A 25,171-nucleotide genomic window follows, 5' to 3' on the forward strand; every position below is an offset into this window, starting at 1 on the left:
TTTCATAATAGCACTAGCAATATGCTTTGTAAGAGCAACATTTTGTTCACTAGCATTGGGAGTTTCAGCGAGCTTTTGTAAGAACTTTATAACTTCAGTAATGGTACAACTTTCAAAATCAAAGTCATTGCTATCAAAAGTAAAGGACAATTATCTCCCACATCTCTAAAAATCTCAGCACGCTTGTCGGGAACAGTTTTAATGGGTTTGTACACTTCTCTATGTGGAGTGGAGACTTTTCCTACATTTTCGATTTTTCTAGTAGTAGTAGGAGGTTTGCTAGCATTCAAAGGTACAGTATTACTATTGGTGGTGATTGTGTAAACCTTGCCTAAATTATTTTCTCTAGCCATCTCATCTTCTATTTCCCACCTAGCATGCAATTCAGCTAACAACCTCATATTGTCATCAATTCTAACTTGAATAGCATTTGCTTGAGCAAAAGTTTTATTCTCAGTATTATCATGAGGAACAACCTTTAATTTAAGAAGATCAACATCAAGAGCAAGGCTATCCACTTTAGAAACAAGAGCATCTATTTTGCTAAACTTTTCCTCCACATATTTATTAAAAGCAGTTTGTTTACTAATAAAATCTTTGAGCATACCCTCAAGTTCAGAGGGAGCACTCCTATTGATATTATAAGAATTACCATAAGAGTTACTAAAACCACTTCCATTGTTGGGAGGATACGGTCTATAATTATTGCTACCAAAATTATTCCTATAGGCACTATTATTAAAATTGTTGATCTTAATAAAATTCACATGTACATTATTCTACGCTAATGGTTGGTGCAGAATACATGCTATGAAAGTATGCGGGCATTACAACAATATACATAGACCGTAATCCAACTGCATCTATGACTAATAATCCACCTTCAGGATTGCATCCGCGACACCCTCCAGTATTAAGTTGCAAGCAACGGACTATCACTTTAAGCAATGTGTGTAAAGTAAACGATGAAACTACCCTTGAATAGAACACCGTTGTTTTCTCCCTAGTAGCAACAACACATCTACAACCGTAGAGAACAAGGTCACTTCCCATGGTTAAATAGAGGCATGAACCCACTGTCGAGCATAAATACTCCCTCTTGGAGTCGCTAGCATCTACTTGGCCAGAGCATCTACTAGAAACGGAGAGCATGCAAGATCATAATAACTTAATACATAATCTCAACCAAAGCAATCTCTCTATAAATCGGATCCACAGCAAACCAACATGTAGCAATTACAAATAGATGACCTTGATCATGTTAGGCATCTCACAAGATCTATACATGAAGCACAACAAGGAGAGGACATCCATCTAGCTGCTGCTATGGACCCATGGTCCCGTGGAGAACCACTCACGCATCACCTCGGATGAAGACATGGCGATGTAGAGGCCTACGACGGTGATTTCCCTCTCCGGCAGGGTGCCGGGATGGACTGCAGAACCCTCCCGAATTAGGGTTTCGGTTGACGGCGGCGTCGGAACTTTTCGTGGATGGAGGCTCTCGTCCCTGGGGTTTTCCCGGTACGAGGAATAAATAGGCGGAAGGGCGGAGCAAACGACGCGACGAGGCGCCAGTACATGGGCCAGGCGCGGCCAAGGTGGGGCCGCGCCTGCCCTATGTACTGCCACGTGGCAGCTCTCCTGTGCGTGTCCTTCTGGCTCCGTCTTCGTCCCGGAAAAATAAGACTCTGGGATTTTGTTTCGTCCAATTCCGAGAAACTTTAATGTACAACTTTTCTGAAACACAAAAACAACAGAAAACAGGAACTAGCACTGCGGCACTACGCTAATAGGTTAGTCCCAGAAAATGCTAAAAAGTGTGGAAAAGTGCACATAAAACATATAAGAATTGTAACAAAACAAGCATGGATCATCAAAAATTATAGATACGTTTGTGACGTATCAGGTTCCTATACCGAACGTACCGGATTAATCATTCCGGTTCCCATTTATATTTAACCCGTGTCATATCAATTTCATACCGATAAACCGGATTCCCCGAAACCCTTCCGGTTTCTTTCCGACGGTTTCTTCGTCATTAAGTTCTCCTCGGCGAAGTCGAGAATATCTCGATTTTCGTACCTGTCAGTGACATGCGCACTATAACTGACGCCGCAGTGTCAGGATGTCAAATCCCTCGTCTGCCGCGCGTATTTAATGCTCCACATTTGATCAGTGTGGCCTCCTGTGTGGCCGCACGAGAATCGCGTGTACCTCTGCGCCACGTGGCGGCCCACCAGCTGAAGAGACATGGGTCGGGCGGTTTCCGATCACTGTTGGTGGAGGAACGCACCTGGACCGACCCGCCGAAGCCCGGGAAGAAGAGGAGACCATATTCGAGGCAGTCGCTAGAGGGGTTGAAAACCCCCTACCAAATCGGTGAGACTAGGACCTGCGAACGAAAGATCCTTGCCCGCCGCAATGCTATCTCGATCGCTTCCTGGCGGCGATGACGGTCCCCCGGTCAGATCTGTCACCTCTAAGGCTACTGCCGTCGGTGCCGCCCCCGTCGACCGCGGCCTCGAACATACCTGGGAGGGGGCCTTTAGTGCGGCTACGAGGTTGCCTCCGCCGGCCGCTAGCTGGTCTAGTTGGCGCGCCGCTCAAACTTCCTGCGCTGACATCTCTGCTTGGTGGGGACGCCGCTAGGTGGAGGGGAAGGAGGAGGAGCGGCATCCATGGAGAAACCGAGGGAGGTGAGAGTGTCGGTTGGGCGGTGAGGGGAGTGGAGTGCAGAGTAAAGAGGTTCTCCTTATCTCATGTGCTTCCCAACGCGTGCAACACGGCGTTCACTAGGGCATATTCCCGGGAAAACGGCCGAAGAGGTCGTTCATCTCGGATCAACTTTTGGTCTGCTTTAAATATGATGTGCAACATTTCGGTGCGAGATGTGCTTCCAAACGAACAAATTTTGACCCATTAAGAGCAACTCTAACAGTTCGTGTTTTCAATTTATATTCTACGCCGCGACTAAAATCATCGAAACCGAACAATTTAGGAGACCGAACTCAAGGTTTTCGGTTCACGTTTATACGGTACTACTATACATGATGTAAATACGAAAAAAGCATTGTGGCAACTACAGCTTGGCATGGGCAGCCCGGCCCGTACGGCCCGGCCCGATGGAGCCCGAACGTTGGGCCGGGCTAGGCTCGGGCTTGCATAAAACACAGTTTAAGCCCAGTTCGGGTCGGGCTTGTCAGACCGGGCCGGGCTTTTGGCAGTTCGGGCCGGGTTCGGACCTAATTTATAAGCCTGAAGGTTGGGCCAGGCCGGGCTCGGGCCTGGGAATTTCAGTTCGGGCTTTTTGGGGCCCGGCCCGGCCCCAGAAATGCCCAGGTGTAGTGGCAACCCTCTACCATTCGTTCCCCTTTGTCGAGGCAAGTCAACTCAGTGGCTCACTGAAAGTCTGAAACCGAACCTCTCCCGAAACCCCCATTAGCGCAAGGCTAATCGCGCGCGCACGATGTACAGCCTCCTCGCCAGGATCCCGCAACCGCGCAGGCCCGTCGTCCTGGTCGCCTCCTCCTGCGCGCTGATCCTCCTCGCCACCGCCCTCCTCCTCCCGCGCGCCCCTCCCGCCCCGCCGCTCACCACGCCCGCCGCCATCCGCCTGGACCCGCGCGTCGAGCGCAAGAACGGCAACGAGCTGCTCTGGCAGCTCCCGCCTGGCCCAGACCGTCCCCGCGCCGCCGTGTTCGTCGCCCCCGGCTGCACCATCCGCGCCACCGACTTCTTCGACGCCTCCCCCGGCTGCCCGCGCTGCGCGGGGCTCCCCGAGGAGCGCCGCTTCACGCGCGAGGCGCTCCGCCGCGGCTACGCCGTCCTCGCCGTGTCCAGCCGCGCCGAGTGCTGGTCCCTCGACGCCTCCGCGTCCGGCAACGAGCTCGCCGCCGTCGAGTCCATCATCAAATGGTGGGTCAACGACCAGCACCCAGACCTCCACGGCCTCCCGCTCGTCGCCATCGGCGCGTCGTCCGGCGGGTACTTCGTGTCCGCGCTGGCCGCCAGGGTCAGGTTCAGCGGCGTGGCCATCATGATCGCCGAGGGCGTCTTCGCCGCGATGCGCGAGGTCCCGGCCGGGTACCCGCCGGCGCTGTTCGTGCACATGCCCAAGGACGCCGAGAGGGCGCAGATGGTGGCGGCGAGCATAGGCCAGCTCAAGTCAAAGCACGTCGACGTGCGGGAGATCCAGTGCGGGGCCTTCGCCGTGAGCGGGGAGTTCCTGGCCGCGAGGATTCCGGGGTTGACTCGCACCGTCGCCGACGGGATCGTGGACGTGCTTCGCCACAAGTCCTTCCTGGATAACAAGGGGTTTCTGAAGAAGGATGGCAGGAGCACACCGTGGAAGGGGGCGGCAGAGGAGGCCAAGGTCTTGCCGGCGGGGTTCTCGCTGGAAAGGCATGTCACGGAGGAGCTGAATGTTGCGTATGCGTACCATGAGTTTACCAGCCTGAAGAATGCAGAGATCTTCGAATGGTTCGAGTCCCATATGGATCGCAAGGTTTGAGGACGTTTCATTCCTATGGTTATTCATGGCTAATTTGAGGTTGTACATGTAAGTGTTGCTGATTTGAGAAGGCAGGCTGTAATGATCCGTTGGAGTTGGAAAGAACAGCAATGATTTTGTAAGATCAATTATTCCCATGGCTTGTAGTTTACCACACCAACTTGTAGTTTCCACTTATGTTTTCCTTTTCTGCCAAACTTGTTCACTGTCCTCATTGTTGTTATTATTGTAGTAACTTATAACACAGAAATGTCTTGACACTAGAAAATGACAGAGAATTGGATAAGTTGATCCTTTGTGAGAAAGGATATTTATATAATCAGCCACATTTAGTGTAACTCTAGTTTGATATCTTGCCTTTGCATATCGTTGTGTCTGGTTATGACTAACTGACAGTGTATCATAGCAATGTTTGTCCTGAGTAGGATGTGTTGTTTTTTGTGTATGAAGAGGTCCCGCTTAGGCAATCAGCTTTTTCAATACAGAGGTACTCTGTTAATTGCAGTTGCAATTTATCCTGCATTTACTGTCATTTCATTGGTAAATTATCAATAAGAAGTTCAGCAAAGACATCTGCAACATGTGAAGTCACTAACCAGCTGCTGTTTGCATCTGTAGGCACCTGTAAGTCTGTCACACACCTGTACTTTACATTAATTACTGACCTTTGTTCCTGTCAGAACTCAGAAATCCTTGATATTGTCGCCTTTAATTTTAGCCACATCGTCTTGATTTTCAAAATTTCCAAATTTGTCTTATGTTTGTACTGGAATGATCTGGTGGAGTCTGAAAACTGAAGACCCTTGTGTGTGCTCCTCCCATCTTTCCAGAAAATTTGCACGATGCTTCGCCACAAGTCTTTCCTAGAAAATCTGCACGATGCGTCGATGCACTGTCAAACACAAGAACTGAGCAAAATCTGTGTGTACTGGAATGATCTGGTGGAGTCTGAAAACTGACCTACTCAAGTTCTCTGGTGTAGTCTTCAGATGCATGCTAGGGAAATTCACGCCTAGGATTGTTATAAGATGCTTGTACTCGAAGATTCTTTAGTGAAACAAGAGAAACTGTTAGCGGCCCTACGGGCACTTAGTGAGGCAGCAATGCTTTTTGGTAACATACATATACACAGGATGATCATCTTAGAATTTGCAAGCCATTTGGACATACATGGATGAATTTTTCTTAAGAAAGTTCTCTGAAAATGACCATGATCCTATGAGTTTTTTACATACTACAGGTTCTATCTTAAGAGTCAACATGTTTAATGCTGTGAACAAAAAGTAGGCTGATGTTCTTCTAAGAGTGATTAATCAGGTAATTAGTTTTCACATGTGGTTAACTTTTGTCTTTTGAAGCAGCTGATTCCAGGATATTCTTACTTTGTTATGCCTTGTGTTCAAGCAAACCTGAATCAATCATGATGTGTGCAGTTATACCCATGGTTGAACTTAGAGCTCACAACTCATTATTTAAGGGTGAAACACGAAATGTTCACTGAATTTGTGTGATGTTTGAATAAATTTTGTTTCCATTAAACTTTTTACGCTTAGGCTTCAGTTTGGCATCCAAACTGATTCTTCTGAGAAACTTCTGAAGTGATTATCTCCTCTTCAAGTTCTTGGGTTTATTTTATAGTAAACATCAATCCCTTGTCTATGTGAAGTTTTATTTATGGACTGTACTGAATACTTGGCCGAGCTATCCAGATTTCATAATAATCATAATTAGTTCTTTTTGATTGAAGGAACAAAAATGATGGATATATTACATTTAAAATCTCTTAAAATAGTAATATTACATGATAAACAAACAAACTATTAGAAATATATCAAGCCACAGGATATCATCAATCAAAAAGTACATAGGAGCAATAAATTTAGCCAAGGGATATCCAGGACTAAAACTTGTAGTGGGAATCATTGGCCTTCTTGAAGACCCCAGCCTGGGCAGAAGCAGCACCTTCAGAGATCACGGCAACGACAATGCAGTCCTTCACCTGCTGGGTGGTAAAAGGGAATTTCTTGTTGACAATGGAGTTGAGGTATGCAGCTGCTCCTTCACGTATCAGGGCACCAATACCATCAGTTCTTGTGTTTGACAGTGCATCGTGCAGATTTTCTAGCTTCTTGCCAACAATCATACTGCATGCAGCACCAAATGTCTGGCCGATGTTGCCAAGTGACCCAATAGCTGCAACTATAGCATCTGGATGGCCCTTCCAGTAGCTGCATATCAGGCAAAACGAAACCATCTTAGTTTCATTGCTTTGTGGTGTTCATTGATGCTTATGTTATGCATATTCATTCTAGCTCTTACTCGCAGGATCCAATGAGTTCATGCTTCTTTGGAATTGTAGGGACATCATGGGAAGGTGTACTTGGGGTGCTTGGCGTAGTGCCATAAGATGGTGTCGGTGTAGCACCGTAAGTAGGCGTCGGTGTGGCGCCGTAAGTTGGCGTTGGTGTAGCGCCGTAAGTTGGCGTCGGTGTTGGCGTTGGTTTGTAGCCTCCTCCTGACCCATGTGTGGGAGTTGGGGAGCCCCCATCTGGTAAGATATACAGAATTGCAGCTATTATGACTGAATTAGTATAGGAGCTATCAAGAATCACCTTGATTGATGCAACACAGTACTACTGTATGAAGTAAAAGAAATTCAGTACAACACTGAAGGGATGGGGTTAAAAATATACAGTGGGGCATAGAAGAGTAGGTCTTGTCTTCATTCAACTCCCCCAGGCTCCTGCATGAGCTCAGTGAAACAAGCCCCACCAAGACAGCACTGATCAGAAGAACCTTCCCACACATCTTGCTCTCAGTGTGTGCAGAGAATTTGAACTGGTAGTGATGCTCGAGCTTTTTTGAGAGAGAGAAGTGATGCTTGAGTTGATGAGATGAAGGGTCTCTGGATACCTTTATATACACATGAGAACGGCACTCTACAGTTGCGTTGATATGCTATTGTATGCATGGATCTGTACATGCTCATCACATTGTTAGTAGTTGGCGACCAATTAATGATCTCAATTCGTCCAGCTAGCTCGGCGTGGCGGTGATATCTGAATTTAGGGTTATCAAGCTCCCACTGTGAGTATTTTAACCGAATTCCCTATCTGAAGTTTGGCTAGCTACCTCATATCGGTGGATGGTAGGGAACATTGATCCTTGGAGTAAGGCCGTCACATTATTATTATCCCTGTGTTTTGGACAGGCTTCCTTTCCTTCCACACGGAATAGAGGTCTTTCCGGTCCCTGAAGATTTAATTGGGATCGGTGCTTGCCACCTACTCAGTGTACTTAACTATGATGCTTCGAGCTGGATTTCATACCCTACCTCCAGAACTGAATTTGCCAATGTGGAGACCTGGATGATCCAAATCCATTTTACTCTGACAGTTATTTGTACTATTACTGAAGCTTTTTTTGGGGGTCCAACTGGTATCTTCTCTTGCTACAAGTCTTGTCCCTGCGGTGCTCAAGTACTTCAGATAACTTATGCAGAACTGATTTGCTCTGCAAATTTTAAAATTGGGCATTTCCTCTTCAGATGAATGCCAAAACAAGAAGTTTTGTTTATTGCCACAGATTTTCTGCTGCGAAATTCTCTGTTCTTCTGCTTATTCTGATACCTATCCAGTGTCGGTGCATATCCTGTACTTTTTGCGCATAGTATTAGCCACAGAAGAATACTGTACTATACCTCAGCTAAAAAAGTACTAAATGAAACCCATGCTGGAATGATAATGCTGCAGTATTCATTCATCAACATTACACATGCTATGTTATCATGGTGTTCTTAGTCCCATATATGCTACTATTGCATATTACAAGCGACACACCTCAGTCGAGATATTTTTTTTATTTTTGTGAACTTTCAGCTGCATTGATATCCTTTTGCTCAGCACACGAAAAAGATAAATGCATCTGTGGTGTTCTTGTTCAGAACTCTATCTACATCATTCACGAAGCAAAATGACCGGGCAACATATAGCATGCATGTCACCTACAAACAGTTCGTGGTCTCCAGATTGAAATTTGTGTCAATGCAATTTGTATATTTAACTCCAGTTGGAGTTACAGTTGAGGAACCAATAATAGACGAATGAACCGTGATCCTCTACTTGCGCAAGGGGCGATTGGCCCTGAGCACTGAAGCTCCATGTGACTTCTCGTGCATTTGCCGGGAAAGAGGTTGGGAGACCCAGCAAAGGTAGCCAGGAATCTCGCTCAATGGCTGTCATTCTCAAAGGATACTGTTACTTCGGTGGTCTTCCGTTTACTATTGTATGATGGTTGTTGAGGTAAGTTGGTACACACATGTTCATACATATTTATCGCTCGCGTTTCATTTCCACTTTGGGGGGAAAAGGTGAAGTGCTACCATGACCGTAAGCATGGATCAGTTACTTCTCTTAAAAGGTGCTGGAAGTGTAGAAGACCCGGCCCTCTCAGAGCTGGGTTTATATTATCTCACTTTTTTTTTCTTATTAAGTCACTGATTTTTGGGATCGTGTTCTACTGACCCGTCGTACAGCTTTGTTGCTCTGTTTCGTTTGGGTGGAGATGAACTTCAGGGTAAGATGAACATGAAAACCTAGGGATTCGCCGGTGGAGTAGAAATCCCGCTCCCTCCACCTTGCCGCAACAACCCCTCCTCATGTGTCCTCTCTGTTAAAAATATAGCATAGGTTGGTACCAATATAATTCCGAATTTACGTGACAACTTAGATGATGATACAGACAAATCTAGTACCCCAAGGTCCAGTGTTAATGTGACGGCCTTGCTCCAAGGTCCAGTATTCCCTACTAGCCACCAGTAATCCAGTATGACTCCACAGTATGACTGTATGAGGCAGCCATCCAAAAAATCAGACAAGGAATTTGGTTAAAACACTCACAGTGGGAGCGTTGATCAAGCTTAATTCAGAGTGACTAAGCAGATCACCGCCATGCCGAGCTAGCTGGACGAATCAAAATCATTAATTGATCGCCAACTACTAACAGTGTGATTAACATACGTACACACCCATGCATACAATAGCATATCGACGCAGCTGTAGAGTGCCATTTTGATGTATATATAGGCATCCAGAGACCCTTCGGTTCATCAACTCCAGCATCACTACCAATTCAACTGATTATTCTCTGCACACACACAGAGCCAGCAGGATGGGTGGCAAGGTGCTTCTGATCAGTGCTGTCTTGGTGGGTCTTGTTTCACTGAGCTCATGCAGGAGCCTGGGGGAGTTGAATGAACACAAGACCTACTCTTCTGCGCCCCACTGTATATTTTTAACCCCATACAGTCTGTGTTGCATTGTTATTACCACTAGAACTTCATAGCTAATGCATATATAAAAGAATTTCATGTTGGGTAAAGACAGCGTCCTTTCTAAACAACTAGCTTTCAGAACTATGCAAGGCAACTTGATTCATCTGCTGATTACTCGAAAGCATGTTCGGTGCTGCACTGTTTATTACTTCATAGTTCATATAGTAGTACTGCCCTGCATCTATTGATAACTCATAAGCATGCCGTTTAGTTGAGTCAAATTTCCATGACCATCCGAACACACCAGGCCATATCATGCCATCGCGATAGCTGCAATAATATTTCACGGTACTAATAGTTGCAATTCTGTATGTCATACCAGATGGGGGCTTCCCAACTCCCACACATGGGTCAGGAGGAGGCTATAAACCAACACCAATGCCAACGCCAACTTACGGCACTACACCGACGCCAACTTACGGCGCTACACCAACACCATCTTATGGAACTACACCGAGCACCCCAAGTACACCTTCCCATGATGCCCCTGAAATTCCCAAGAAGCATGAAATCATTGGATCCTGCGAGTAAGAGCTAGAACGAGTGCATACCATAAGCATCAACGTCACAAAGCAATGGTATTAAAATTCTTTCGTTTACCTGAAATGCAGCTACTGGAAAGGCCACCCAGATACCATAATTGCAGCTATTGGCTCGCTGGGCAACATCGGCCAGACATTTGGTGCTGCATGTAGTGTGATCGTTGGCAAGAAGCTGGGAAATCTGCATGATGCACTCTCAAACACAAGAGCTGATGGTATTGGTGCCCTGATACGTGAGGGAGCGGCTGCATACCTCAACTCCATTGTGAACAAGAAATTTCCTTTTACCACCCAGCAGGTGAAGGACTGCATCCTCGTTGCCGTGACCTCTGATGGTGCTGCTTCTGCCCAGGCTGGGATCTTCAAGAAGGCAAATGAATCCCACTACAAGTTTTAGTCCTGCTTATCTCTTGGCTAAATTTTTGCTGCTATGTATTTTTCTCGATCGATGATATCTTGTGGCTTGATATATTTCGAATATTTTGTTGGTTTATCATGTAATATCACTATTTAAGACATTTTGAGTGCAATAGTTCTGTTGCTTGAATCAGACCATGTTGTTACACTGGAGCATTAGCACAGAGAAAAACTATAATTTACTCTGAGCAGCACAAAAGGGCAAGTAATTCCGAACACCACACCAGTGTTACTCGGATTCTCAGTATAAGAAGCTTATAAATCGAATGTGTTTTTGTACTTCAGACATGTTTGGCTAGCTACTACTTGTTGGCAAAGTGTGCCAAGCAGCACTTCATGTATCTACCAAAGTTTTGGCAGAACATTGGGTAGAGGACAGGTGGGCTGCGTGGCTAAGAAACAGTGGCAAGCCCAAACTGTGGCAACCAAAATATGAAATTGTCAAACTTTCCTAGCTAAGGGTTGGCAAATTGACAAAGTAGTCAGTCTAACTATTGCCACAAAAATTAATTGTTCCCAAGCTTCATTGTAAAATCCTTCGAATATTGCTCTTCAACCCCTAACGAATACATCATCTCACCCTGCTCCCCTAAATTTCATAGTTAAATAACTAAGAATCTTGCTCTTGAACCCCAAAAGGCCTACCACAAAAGCATATGCAGCCTCTGGCCAAAGAACTGACTATAATTATTCTCCTGTAAGAAAACTAATTATGATTATTATGAAATCTGGGTAACTCATCCAAGTATCCAAAACCAGCCAATTAAACAACAAAAACAACATGAAAGCCTTTTTCTCAAACAAGCTGGGGTAGGCTAGATATGAAACCCAACATAAACATATGGAAACTAAGGATTTGATGTTTAATACCAGATAAACAGAAGAATTTCGAAGATGGTTAGGAGTATTTTAGGAGTGGATTTGGATGTCAAACAGAAGCACAAGTGTTAATTTACTGGAAAATAAATTAAATTTATTTAAAAATCTGACAAATTTAGTCACCATTTAGTCTCTCTCCTCTAAATAATGAGTTGTGACCTCTAATTCAACAATGGGTATAACCGTGCTCATCATGATTGATTCAGGTTTTCTTGAACACAGAGCATAATGAATTAAGACTATTCTGGAATCAGCAACTTCAAAATTTAATCAGAGTTGAGAACTAATTACCTGATTAATTAATTCCTCAGGGAAAAAACTTCAGCCCTAGTTTTTGTTCACATCATTTTAAACGTTGACTCTTAAGATAGACCATGTAGTATGTCAACAACTCACAGTATCATGGTCATTTTTCTGAGAACTACTTAAAAGAAGTTCATCCTTGTATGTCCAAATTGCTTGCAAACTCTAAGATGATCAGTGCCTCACTAACAAGTGCCCCTAGGCCCCACTTATTTCCTTCCATTGGGATATTTTGAATTGACACATCTATGCAGTGTTACAATTTACAAAGCTGATTTCCCTGGAAAACAGTGTATGTTGAACAGAGGGAGGGGTATATCAGTTCCATTTCACCAAAGAACCTTTGAATATAATTATCTTAAAACAATCCTAGATGCAAAATTCCCAAGCATGTATCTGAAGATAACCCCTGATGAATTGCTCTCGAGTAAATCAGTTCTCCACTAGATCATTCCAGTACACCTATAATCATACATACTCACAAACATATAATTCAAAAACTAAGGTGAGGTGGCTAAAAATGAATGGGGAGCAATATCAAGAACTTCTTTATCTTTTGCTCACAAAAAAAGGAACATCTGACAGGAACAAAGGTCGGTAATTGAGATAAAGCGTACAGGTGGCTGGTTGGGAAACAGGTAACTGGGAGTGTCTGAATGACGAAATACATGGATGACCTTAGTAACATTACTAATTATCGTTTATTACCTTATGCATACAGCAATTTAGTGACTTCACATTCTGAAGATTTCTGTGCTGAACTGTTGATCGATAATTTGACTAGGAAATGACACTATCCACTTACATGCAGGATCATATTACATGTAAGATGTAACAGGGTAACTCAATATCTAGAAACCTAAAATGATCATCTCTTCAATAGTGCTACTTTGAGGAGAGCACCAAGTAGGCAAGTACTTAGTAAAAATATTCAATGTTAATAACCTGTAAGTTAGTCAGAACCAGACACTAAGATACACAAAGGGAGGATAACTACTGGAGTTTAAAAAATGTAGCTGAAGTGCTGAACATACAAAAAAATCTTGCTCACGAAGGATCAACTTATCCAAGTTTCTATCATTAAAGTATCAAGACCTGTCTGTGTTATAAACTTATCAGTTACAATGAGGACAGTGGAGGACACATTTTGTAATCCCAATGACAACAATGGCAGAAAAGACATTAGAAACTACAAGTGTGTATGGTAAACTACAAGCTATGAGAAAAACCTTACAAAATATTTGCTCCTTCTTTCCAACTCAAGGATCACTATAGCGCAACTTTTCAAAATCAGCAGCATTCCATGAATACGACATCCAATTAGTCATCAATTACCATAGGAATGAAGCGTCTTCAACCCTTGTGATCCATATGGGACTCAAACTATTCGAAGATCTCTCCATTCTTCAGGCTGGTTAATTCATGGTATGCATTTGCAATATTCAGCTCCTCCATGACATGCCTCTCCAGTGAGATCACCCCTCTGGCAAGACCTTCACCTCCTCTGCTGTCTCCTTCCACGGTGTGCTCCTCCAATCTTTCTTCAGAAAACCCTTGTCAACCAGGAACGACTTGTAGCGAAGCGCGTCCACAAGCCCATCGGCGACGGTCGGAGTCAACTCCGGAATCCTCACGGCCAAGAACTCCGCACTCACGGCAAAGGCGTCGCACTTGATGTCCCACACATCGACATGGTTTGACTTCAGATGGCCTATGCTCGCTGATAGACTCTACCACCGATTTAAGGAGGAATTAGCACGAAAAACTCAGAAACTTTATCCTCTCCATCTGCTCTGATTTAAGATACGCCTATTGGCCGAATTTAAGATTACAAGCAGGAAGTTCTGCCGGCCCGAACAACGGCGGTTAGGGTTCTAACCCAACTAAAAACGAGATGCCTTTACAAGGTGCTCGAAGCTGACTTGGCGCGAAATGGAAGATGGTGTCGCTACAGTAACTGAATGTGTCTTGACACTTCGTCAGGTAGTGGCCCTGACAAGTCCCCCTTGTTGAGATTAGACTTGTCCTCAAGGCTGAAACTGGGGAAAAACCTTCTGTATGAATGTTGCATCTTCCCAAGTTGCTGACTCCACTGGTAAGTCAATCCATTTGATGAGCCACTGGATAACAGGTATGCTAATGTCGCCTTGCCTCCTAGGAATGAGCTTCCTCTCCAGGATTTCTTCCGGTCCAGTTTGGATTCTGCCTTGGTCGTCTACAAGTGGTAGGGAGGGGCATGGTACTGCATTAGGCCCCTTGTGAAGTTTGAGCTGGCTGACATGGAAGGTATGGTGCAGTTTGCTGCCCTCTGGTAATAGCAACTTGTAGGCAGTGGCGCAGATCTTCTCAAGTACTCGAAATGCGCCATAGAATTTGGAGTTTAGCTTGATGCAGTGATGAATGCTAAGAGAAGAATGTCTGTAAGGATGTACCTTGAGGTAAACCATATCACCAGGTTGTAGTTGTCTATCAGATCTGTTTTTGTTAGCATAGTGGACCATTCTTTCTTGGGCTTGTTGCAAATTGGCTTTGATTGTGATATTTTCTTCTTGCCTTCTTTGTAGCATTGTCTCTGCATCTTCATTAGTGTCATCCGCAAGGAACATCTCAGCCACATGAGGAGGAGGAAAACCATAAAGAGCTTGGAAGGGTGTCATCTTAAGAGATGTATGGAAGCCGCTGAGGTGGTAGATTTTTGCCACCTAAATGTAAAGCGGTACTATTTGGTAAATTTCGACTAGATTGTGGTAGTTTTATGATATTCACTCTTTGTCAAGCCGAAAGGCATAACCACATACTCATAATGTCCAAGGTGGGTTGTGAAGGTAGTTTTGGGAATATCCTCTGTAGCCATTCTTATTTGATGATATCCGCTTCTTAAATCAATTTTGGAAAATATTGTTGCTTCCTTGAGTTCATCCAAAAAATTCTCAATAATTGGGATGGGGTACTTATTTTTTATATCATATAAGCATTAAGCTTTCTGTAGCCAATGCATAATATCCATGTCATATGTTTTTCTCTGACCAATATTGCAGGGGAGGAGTAAGGGTTGGTGCTTGGCCTTATAATCTTTTCCTTGATTAACTAGGAAATTATTTGTCCCAAGAAAGTTTTCTAGTGGTGTGGAACTCTGTATGCCCTCCGATTAATAACCTTTGCATCTGAAGTGAGCCTTTGCATCTGAAGTGAGAGGAATCTTGTGATCACAACTTCTACTTGGTGGGAGTGAGGCAGGTGTTGGGCCATGTCCCTCCAAATGGAGGTGCATTGGCTGCCTCCTTTGAGAAGTAGGTAAGGAGAAAACCCTAGCCAGACCCGGGCGGACAGGTGTGCCACCAGTGCGGCTCGCACAGGGCCCCAAATTTTTGGAGGCCCATTGACCCTACAGCAGGTAGTTTTTAGCTGGTCAAAATTATATGGTCTCAGCAAGATTCGATCTCAAGACCACCAAGTGCAAATGGGTGGAGACGTTGAGCTAACCAACTACGCTAGCGTGTTTTTGTGATATTGTACTTTACTTATCAATTAAATACCTTAGTTATCTCCAATAGATTAACCAGCTACCACCTTCAAAAAAGTTTGGCATGTTAGCCCTATTTTTAATTTTGGCACAGGGCCCCCCAAATTTTGTCGGCCCGTCCCTGACCCTAGCCACCCATGGTGGCTGTAACTGTAAGAGCAAGAGCAAGTCAAAAAGTGGCTGCTGCTGTGAGAGGGTGAGAGAACACACTAGAACACCACAACCAAGTGGGAAGAGAGGAAGAAGAAGGAGAGGTGATTTCTGTCCAGTTTTGTGAGATCTGACCGGTTTGTCTTCAAGCTGGTGTTTGGAAGCTCAAACGTTCTTGGATCGGCTCCAAACTTGGTGAGTTTGTTCCTTATTTTGTGTACTTTGATCTGGATAGCTGGTTTGAATTTTGGGCCAGAGGAGAATCAGATTTGAGAGCGGTGAAGTCAGCAGCACAGAGCAGTTTTGGGAGACAAACCATTTGGGCAAGCAAACGGTATTCGATTGAGCTGATTTTTGGTCAGCATATTGGGAACTCATATGTCTGCTTGTGTACCAGGTTTGGTGCTGATTGGATATGCGGTTTAAGAGTAGTTTTCTGATTACCGAAGATGACAAAATATGTGATATATCTGGCTTGTTGTATCTTACCTTTTGTGGTTGTTGTTGTTGTTGTCGGTCGGCAACGAGGTGACATGTGTTGTGATCTCTAGATGTTATAGAGAAGATTATGTACCCAGGTTGCTCATAGTGAAGCTTGCGTGTACCGGTTGGTCAACAATCGTGGTTTTCCCTCCTCATGTTGAGGAGGTTTTCCACGTAAATCCTTGTGTCACTTGTGCGTGTACTTGTGTTTGTTTTTCTGCTGCATCTATTGATTGCATTTATCCTCGAGTTTATCTATTTCACACAGGCACAGTGGGTTTGTGCCCCAACAAAGTGGTATCAGAGCTAAGGTTCAGTTTGTGCTCAAGTTTCAAAGCAAGGTTTGTTTTGGGCTGAGCGTATTTGCTTTGTGTGAAAGATGGAAGTGAATACCAACATAATGATATCATTGAATGGTACAGAATATCAAGCTTGGAAGAGCAAGATGAATGATTTGTTGTATGTAAAGGAATACTAGAAGTCAGTGTTCTCCACTGTGATGCCCGATGATATGAAGGAAGATTAGTGGGAGGTACTTCATCTACAAGCTTGTGGGTTCATTCAACAGTGGGTTGATGGCGTGTAACTCACACGTTCGTTGGGAACCCCAAGAGGAAGGTATCATGCGCACAGCAGCAAGTTTTCCCTCAGAAAGAAACCAAGGTTTATCGAACCAGGAGGAGCCAAGAAGCACGTTGAAGGTTGATGGCGGCGGGATGTAGTGCGGCGCAACACCAGGGATTCCGGCGCCAACGTGGAACCTGCACAACACAACCAAAGTACTTTGCCCCAACTAAACAGTGAGGTTGTCAATCTCACCGGCTTGCTGTAACAAAGGATTAGATGTATAGTGTGGATGATGATTGTTTGCAAGAAAACAGTAAAGAACAATAGCAACAGATTTGTATTTGAGATGTAAAGAATGGACCGGGGTCCACAGTTCACTAGAGGTGTCTCTCCCATAAGATAAATAGCATGTTGGGTGAACAAATTACATTCGGGCAATTGACAAATAGAGAGGGCATAACAATGCACATACATGATATGATGAATATTGTGAGATTTAATTGGGCATTACGACAAAGTACATAGACCGCTATCCAGCATGCATCTATGCCTAAAAAGTCCACCTTCAGGTTATCATCCGAACCCCTTCCAGTATTAAGTTGCAAAACAACAGACAATTGCATTAAGTATGGTGCGTAATGTAATCAATAACTACATCCTCGGACATAGCATCAATGTTTTATCCCTAGTGGCAACAAGCACATCCACAACCTTAGAACTTTCTCGTCATCGTCCCGCATTTAATGGAGGCATGAACCCACTATCGAGCATAAATACTCCCTCTTGGAGTTAAGAGCAAAAACTTGGCCAGAGCCTCTACTAATAACGGAGAGCATGCAAGATCATAAACAACACATAGGTAATAGATTGATAATCAAAATAACATAGTATTCTCTATCCATCGGATCCCGACAAACACAACATATAGAATTACGGATAGATGATCTTGATCATGTTAGGCAGCTCACAAGATCCGACAATGAAGCACATGAGGAGAAGACAACCATCTAGCTACTGCTATGGACCCATAGTCCAGGGGTGAACTACTCACTCATCACTCCGGAGGCGACCATGGCGGTGAAGAGTCCTCCGGGAGATGAATCCCCTCTCCGGCGAGGGTGCCGGAGGAGATCTCCGGAATCCCCGAGATGGGATTGGCGGCGGCGGCGTCTCGATAGGTTTTCCGTATCGTGGCTCTCGGTACTGGGGGTTTCGTGACGAAGACCTTAAGTAGGCGGAAGGGCGGAGTCGGAGGGGTCACGGGGGCCCCACACAGCAGGCCGGCGCGGCCCAGGCCCAGGCCGCGCCGCCCTAGCGTGTCGGCGCCCCGTGGCCCCACTTCGACTCTCCCTCGGTCTTCTGGAAGCTTCGTGGCAAAATAGGACCCTGGGCGTTGATTTCGTCCAATTCCGAGAATATTTCCTTACTAGGATTTCTGAAACCAAAAAACAGCAGAAAACAGCAACTGGCTCTTCGGCATCTTGTTAATAGGTTAGTGCCGGAAAATGCATAAATACGACATATAATGTGTATAAAACATGTAGATATCATCAATAATGTGGCATGGAACATAAGAAATTATCGATACATCGGAGACGTATCAGCATCCCCAAGCTTAGTTCTCGCTCGTCCCGAGCGAGTGTAAACGATAACACGGATAATTTCCGGAGTGACATGCCATCATAACCTTGATCATACTATTGTAAACATATGTAATGAATGCAGCGATCAAAACAATGGTAATGACATGAGTAAACAACTGAATCATAAAGCAAAGACTTTTCATGAATAGCACTTAAAGACAAGCATCAATAAGTCTTGCATAAGAGTTAACTCATAAAGCAATAAATCAAAGTAAAGGTATTGAAGCAACACAAAGGAAGATTAAGTTTCAACGGTTGCTTTCAACTTGTAACATGTATATCTCATGGATAATTGTCAACATAGAGTAATATAACAAGTGCAATATGCAAGTATGTAGGAATCAATGCACAGTTCACACAAGTGTTTGCTTCTTGAGGTGGAGAGAAATAGGTGAACTGACTCAACATAAAAGTAAAAGAAAGGTCCTTCAAAGAGGAAAGCATCGATTGCTATATTTGTGCTAGAGCTTTTATTTTGAAAACATGAAACAATTTTGTCAACGGTAGTAATAAAGCATATGTATCATGTAAATTATATCTTACAAGTTGCAAGCCTCATGCATAGTGTACTAATAGTGCCCGCACCTTGTCCTAATTAGCTTGGACTACCGAGATCATCGCAATACACATGTTTTAACCAAGTGTCACAAAGGGGTACTTCCATGCCGCCTGTACAAAGGTCTAAGGAGAAAGCTCGCATTTTGGATTTCTCGCTTTTGATTATTCTCAACTTAGACATCCATACCGGGACAACATGGACAACAGATAATGGACTCCTCTTTAATGCATAAGCATGTAGCAACAATTAGTGTTCTCATATGAGATTAAGGATATATGTCCAAAACTGAAACTTCCACCATGATTCATGGCTTTAGTTAGCGGCCCAATGTTCTTCTCTAACAATATGCATGCTCCAACCATTAAGGTGGTAGATCTCTCTTACTTCAGACAAGACGGACATGCATAGCAACTCACATGATATTCAACAAAGAGTAGTTGATGGCGTCCCCAGGAGCATGGTTATCGCGCAACAAGCAACTTAATAAGAGATAAAGTGCATAAGTACATATTCAATACCACAATAGTTTTTAAGCTATTTGTCCCATGAGCTATATATTGCAAAGGCGAATGATGGAAATTTTAAAGGTAGCACTCAAGCAATTTACTTTGGAATGGCGGAGAAATACCATGTAGTAGGTAGGTATGGTGGACACAAATGGCATAGTGGTTGGCTCAAGGATTTTGGATGCATGAGAAGTATTCCCTCTCGATACAAGGTTTAGGCTAGCAAGGTTATTTGAAACAAACACAAGGATGAACCGGTGCAGCAAAACTCACGTAAAAGACATATTGTAAACATTATAAGACTCTACACCGTCTTTCTTGTTGTTCAAAACTCAATACTAGAAATTATCTAGACTTTAGAGAGACCAAATATGCAAACCAAATTTAACAAGCTCTAGGTGTTTCTTCATTAATGGGTGCAAAGTATATGATGCAAGAGCTTAAACATGAGCACAACAATTGCCAAGTATCAAATTATTCAAGACATTTTAGAATTACTACATGTAGCATTTCCCGATTCCAACCATATAAGAATTTAACGAAGAAGATTCAACCTTCGCCATGAATACTATGAGTAAAGCCTAAGGACATATTTGTCCATATGCAACAGCGGAGCGTGTCTCTCTCCCACACAATGAATGCTAGGATCCATTTTATTCAAACGAAAAAAAAAAACAAAAACAAACATACGCTCCAAGCAAAGTACATAAGATGTGACGGAATAGAAATATAGTTTCAGGGGAGGAACCTGATAATGTTGTCGATGAAGAAGGGGATGCCTTGGGCATCCCCAAGCTTAGACGCTTGAGTCTTCTTAAAATATGCAGGGGTGAACCACCGGGGCATCCCCAAGCTTAGAGCTTTCACTCTCCTTGATCATATTGCATCATTCTCCTCTCTTGATCCTTGAAAACTTCCTCCACACCAAACTCGAAACAACTCATTAGAGGGTTAGTGTACAATAAAAATTAACATGTTCAGAGGTGACATAATCATTCTTAACACTTCTGGACATTGCATAAAGCTACTGGACATTAATGGATCAAATAAATTCATCCAACATAGCAAAAGAGGCAATGCGAAATAAAAGGCAGAATCTGTCAAAACAGAACAGTCCGTAAAGATGGATTTTATTGAGGCACCAGACTTGCTCAAATGAAAATGCCCAAATTGAATGAAACTTGCGTACATATCTGAGGATCACGCACGTAAATTGGCATAATTTTCTGAGCTACCTACAGAGAGGCAGGTCGGAATTCGTGACAGCAAAGAAATCTGTTACTGCGCAGCAATCCAAATCTAGAATTCACTTTACTATCAAAGACTTTACTTGGCACAACAAAGCACAAAACTAAGATAAGGAGAGGTTGCTACAGTAGTAAAAAACTTCCAAGACCCAAATTCAAAACAAAAATACTGTAGTAAAAACATGGGTTGTCTCCCATAAGCGCTTTTCTTTAACGCCTTTCAGCTAGGCGCAGAAAGTGTATATCAAGTATTATCAAGAGACGAAGTATCAACATCATAACTTATTCTAATAATAGAATCAAAAGTTAACTTCATTCTCTTTCTAGGGAAGTGTTCCATACCTTTCTTGAGAGGAAATTGATATTTAATATTACCTTCCTTCATATCAATGGTGGCTCCAACAGTTCGAAGAAAAGGTCTTCCCAATATAATGGGACAAGATGCATTGCATTCAATATCCAAGACAACAAAATCAACGGGGACAAGGTTATTGTTAACGGTAATGCGAACATTGTCAACTCTCCCCAAAGGTTTCTTTATAGCATTATCAATAAGATTAACATCCAAATAACAGTTTTTCAATGGTGGCAAGTCAAGCATATTATAGATTTTCTTAGGCATAATGGAAATACTTGCACCAAGATCACATAAAGCATTACAATCAAAGTTATTGACCTTCATCTTAATGATGGGCTCCCAACCATCCTCTAACTTTCTAGGAATAGAAGTTTCAAGTTTTAGTTTCTCTTCTCTAGCTGTTATGAGAGCATTTGTAATATGTTTCGTGAAAGCCAAGTTTATAGCACTAGCATTAGGACTCTTAGCAAGTTTTTGCAAGAAATTTATAACTTCAGAGGTGTGGCAATCATCAAAATCCAAACCATTACAATTTAAAGCAATGGGATCATCATCCCCAATGTTGGAAAAAAAATTCAGCAGTTTTATCACAGACAGTTTCAGCAGTTTTAGCAGTTTCAGGCAATTTTGCACACTTTGCACTAGGAGTAGAAACATTGCCAACACAAATTATTTTACCATTGATAGTAGGAGGTGCAGCAACATGTGAATCATTAACATTACTAGTGGTGGTAATAGTCCAAACTTTAGCTACATTTTTCTCTTTAGCTAGTTTTTCATTTTCTTCTCTTTTCCACCTAGCATGCAATTCGGCCATCAATCTTATATTCTCATTAATTCTAACTTGGATGGCATTTGCTGTAGTAAATTTTTTATTTTCAATATCCTTATTAGGCATAACTTTCGATTTCAAAAGATCAACATCAGAGGCAAGACTATCAACCTTAGAAGCGAGAATATCAATTTTATTGAGCTTTTCCTCAACAGATTTGTTAAAAGCAGTTTGTGTACTAATAAATTCTTTAAGCATAGCTTCAAGTCCAGGGGGTGTGTTCCTATTATTGTTGTAAGAATTCCCATAAGAATTACCATAACCGTTACCATTATTATAAGGATATGGCCTATAGTTATTACTAGAATTGTTCCGATAAGCATTGTTGTTGAAATTATTATTTTTAATGAAGTTTACATCAACATGTTCTTCTTGGGAAACCAATGAAGCTAATGGAACATTATTAGGATCAACATTAGTCCTATCATTCACAAGCATAGACATAATAGCATCAATCTTATCACTCAAGGAAGAGGTTTCTTCGACAGAATTTACCTTCTTACCTTGTGGAGCTCTTTCCGTGTGCCATTCGGAGTAATTAATCATCATATTATCAAGGAGCTTTGTTGCTTCACCAAGAGTGATGGACATAAAGGTACCTCCAGCAGCTGAATCCAATAGGTTCCGCGAAGAAAAGTTCAGATCCTGCATAAAAGGTTTGGATGATCATCCAAGTAGTCGACTCCATGGGTTGGGCAATTTTTAACCAAAGATTTCATTCTTTCCCAAGCTTGAGCAACATGTTCATTATCTAATTGCTTGAAATTCATTATGCTACTTCTCAAAGATATAATTTTAGCAGGGGGATAATATCTACCAATAAAAGCATCCTTGCATTTAGTCCATGAATCAATACTATTCTTAGGCAGAGATAGCAACCAATCTTTAGCTCTTCCTCTTAATGAGAAAGGAAACAATTTTAATTTTACAATGTCACCATCTACATCTTTATACTTTTGCATTTCACACAATTCAACAAAATTATTGAGATGGGCAGCAGCATCATCAGAACTAACACCGGAAAATTGCTCTCGCATAACAAGATTCAGTAAAGCAGGTTTAATTTCAAAGAATTCTGTTGTAGTAGCAGGTGGAGCAATAGGTGTGCATAAGAAATCATTATTATTTGTGGTTGTGAAGTCACACAACTTAGTATTTTCAGGAGTGGCCATTTTAACAGTAGTAAATAAAGCAAACTAGATAAAGTAAATGCAGGTAACTAATTTTTTTGTGTTTTTGATATAGAGTGCAAGGCAGTAAATAAAGTAAAGCTAGCAACTAATTTTTTTGTGTTTTGATATAAGTGCAGCAAACAAAGTAGTAAATAAAATAAAGCAAGACAAAAACAAAGTAAAGAGATTGGATTGTGGAGACTCCCCTTGCAGCGTGTCTTGATCTCCCCGGCAACGGCGCCAGAAAATATGCTTGATGGCGTGTAACTCACACGTTCGTTGGGAACCCCAAGAGGAAGGTATGATGCGCACAGCAGCAAGTTTTCCCTCGAAAGAAACCAAGGTTTATCGAACCAGGAGGAGCCAAGAAGCACGTTGAAGGTTGATGGCGGCGGGATGTAGTGCGGCGCAACACCGGGGATTCCGGCGCCAACGTGGAACCTGCACAACACAACCAAAGTACTTTGCCCCAACGAAACAGTGAGGTTGTCAATCTCACCGGCTTGTCTGTAACAAAGGATTAGATGTATAGTGTGGATGATGATTGTTTGCAAGAAAACGAGTAAAGAACAATATTGCAGCAGATTTGTATTTCGGATGTAAAGAATGGACCGGGATCCACAGTTCACTAGAGGTGTCTCTCCCATAAGATAAATAGCATGTTGGGTGAACAAATTACGATCGGGCAATTGACAAATAGAGAGGGCATAACAATGCACATACATGATATGATGAATATTGTGAGATTTAATTGGGCATTACGACAAAGTACATAGACCGCTATCCAGCATGCATCTATGCCTAAAAAGTCCATCTTCAGGTTATCATCCGAACCCCTTCCAGTATTAAGTTGCAAAACAACAGACAATTGCATTAAGTATGGTGCGTAATGTAATCAATAACTACATCCTCGGACATAACATCAATGTTTTATCCCTAGTGGCAACAGCACATCCACAACCTTAGAACTTTCTGTCACTGTCCCAAATTTAATGGAGGCATGAACCCACTATCGAGCATAAATACTCCCTCTTGGAGTTAAGAGCAAAAACTTGGCCGAGCCTCTACTAATAACGGAGAGCATGCAAGATCATAAACAACACATAGGTAATAGATTGATAATCAAAATAACATAGTATTCTCTATCCATCGGATCCCGACAAACACAACATATAGAATTACAGATAGATGATCTTGATCATGGTAGGCAGCTCACAAGATCCGACAATGAAGCACATGAGGAGAAGACAACCATCTAGCTACTGCTATGGACCCATAGTCCAGGGGTGAACTACTCACTCATCACTCCGGAGGCGACCATGGCGGTGAAGAGTTGATGACCCACAAGTATAGGGGGTGTATCGTAGTATCTTCGATAAGTAAGAATGTCGATCCCAACGAGGAGCAGAAGGTGTTGACAGGCAGTTTTGATGAAGGATTCACTGTAAATGCTCACGGACAAGTATTCAGGGGGTTTTGATGTAACAGATGAATAAAGTACAAGTAAGTAAAATGCGAGAGAAATGATTGCAGCGAGTGGCCCAATCCTTTTTAGCACAAAGGACAAGCCGGTTTGTTTACTTATAATGACCAAACGTTCTCGAGGACACACGGGATTTTAGTCTAGTGCTTTCGCTACATACAGTTGATTAATCTTCAATGTTTTGATAAGTGTTGTGTGGGTGAACCTATGCTAATGTACCGCCCTTCCTAGGACTAATACATACTTGTGATTATACCCCTTGCAAGCATCCGCAACTACAAGAAAGTAATTAAGATAAATCTAACCACGACCTTAAACTACGAGATCCTGCGATCCCTCCTGCATCGATATACCAACGGGGGTTTAGGTTTCGTCACTCCGGCAACCCCGCAATTGGAAAACGAGTACAAGATGCATTCCCCTAGGCCCATAAATGGTGAAGTGTCGTGTAGTCGACGTTCACACGACACCACTAGAAGAATAACACCACAACTTAAATATCATAACATTGAATATTACTCAACCATAGTTCACTACTAACATTTAGACTTCACCCATGTCCTCAAGAACTAAACGAACTACTCACGAGACATCATATGGAACATGATCAGAGGTGATATGATGATGAATAACAATCTGAACATAAACCTTGGTTCAATGGT

General features: G+C 42.9%; 3 protein-coding genes across 3 annotated transcripts; 2 read left to right on the forward strand and 1 right to left on the reverse strand.

The window, feature by feature from the left end:
* The first annotated feature begins 3,469 nt into the window (after positions 1 to 3,469).
* Positions 3,470 to 4,832, forward strand: LOC124686900. The gene has a single exon (XM_047220780.1). The coding sequence runs from the start codon at positions 3,470 to 3,472 to the stop codon at positions 4,511 to 4,513; it is 1,044 nt and encodes a 347-aa protein (XP_047076736.1). The 3' UTR covers positions 4,514 to 4,832.
* A 1,581-nt stretch (positions 4,833 to 6,413) lies between these two features.
* LOC124689965 (protodermal factor 1-like) lies at positions 6,414 to 7,321 on the reverse strand. The gene is made up of 3 exons (XM_047223415.1): positions 7,207 to 7,321; positions 6,833 to 7,061; positions 6,414 to 6,741 (listed from the first exon to the last, which is right to left on the reverse strand). Exons 1-3 carry the CDS (start codon positions 7,319 to 7,321, stop codon positions 6,414 to 6,416), a joined length of 672 nt encoding a protein of 223 aa, XP_047079371.1.
* Positions 7,322 to 9,682: 2,361 nt separating this feature from the next.
* LOC124689966 (protodermal factor 1-like) lies at positions 9,683 to 10,784 on the forward strand. The gene is made up of 3 exons (XM_047223416.1): positions 9,683 to 9,797; positions 10,168 to 10,372; positions 10,457 to 10,784. The coding sequence occupies exons 1-3, from the start codon at positions 9,683 to 9,685 to the stop codon at positions 10,782 to 10,784; spliced, it is 648 nt and encodes a 215-aa protein (XP_047079372.1).
* Positions 10,785 to 25,171: the final 14,387 nt, after the last annotated feature.

The sequence above is a fragment of the Lolium rigidum genome, chromosome 2 (assembly GCF_022539505.1).
Source record: "Lolium rigidum isolate FL_2022 chromosome 2, APGP_CSIRO_Lrig_0.1, whole genome shotgun sequence".
NCBI lineage: Eukaryota > Viridiplantae > Streptophyta > Magnoliopsida > Poales > Poaceae > Lolium > Lolium rigidum.

What these genes read in the sequence shown, in the direction of transcription:
- LOC124686900 (XM_047220780.1), top strand. Translation starts at nt 3,470, where the DNA reads ATGTACAGCCTCCTCGCCAGGATCCCGCAACCGCGCAGGCCCGTCGTC.
- LOC124689965 (XM_047223415.1), bottom strand. Translation starts at nt 7,321, where the DNA reads ATGTGTGGGAAGGTTCTTCTGATCAGTGCTGTCTTGGTGGGGCTTGTT. An exon ending in CTACTCTTCTATGCCCCACT is followed by an intron (nt 7,062 to 7,206) that starts GTATATTTTTAA and finishes ATATCTTACCAG; the next exon opens with ATGGGGGCTCCCCAACTCCC. An exon ending in GAACTCATTGGATCCTGCGA is followed by an intron (nt 6,742 to 6,832) that starts GTAAGAGCTAGA and finishes CCTGATATGCAG; the next exon opens with CTACTGGAAGGGCCATCCAG.
- LOC124689966 (XM_047223416.1), top strand. Translation starts at nt 9,683, where the DNA reads ATGGGTGGCAAGGTGCTTCTGATCAGTGCTGTCTTGGTGGGTCTTGTT. An exon ending in CTACTCTTCTGCGCCCCACT is followed by an intron (nt 9,798 to 10,167) that starts GTATATTTTTAA and finishes ATGTCATACCAG; the next exon opens with ATGGGGGCTTCCCAACTCCC. An exon ending in GAAATCATTGGATCCTGCGA is followed by an intron (nt 10,373 to 10,456) that starts GTAAGAGCTAGA and finishes CCTGAAATGCAG; the next exon opens with CTACTGGAAAGGCCACCCAG.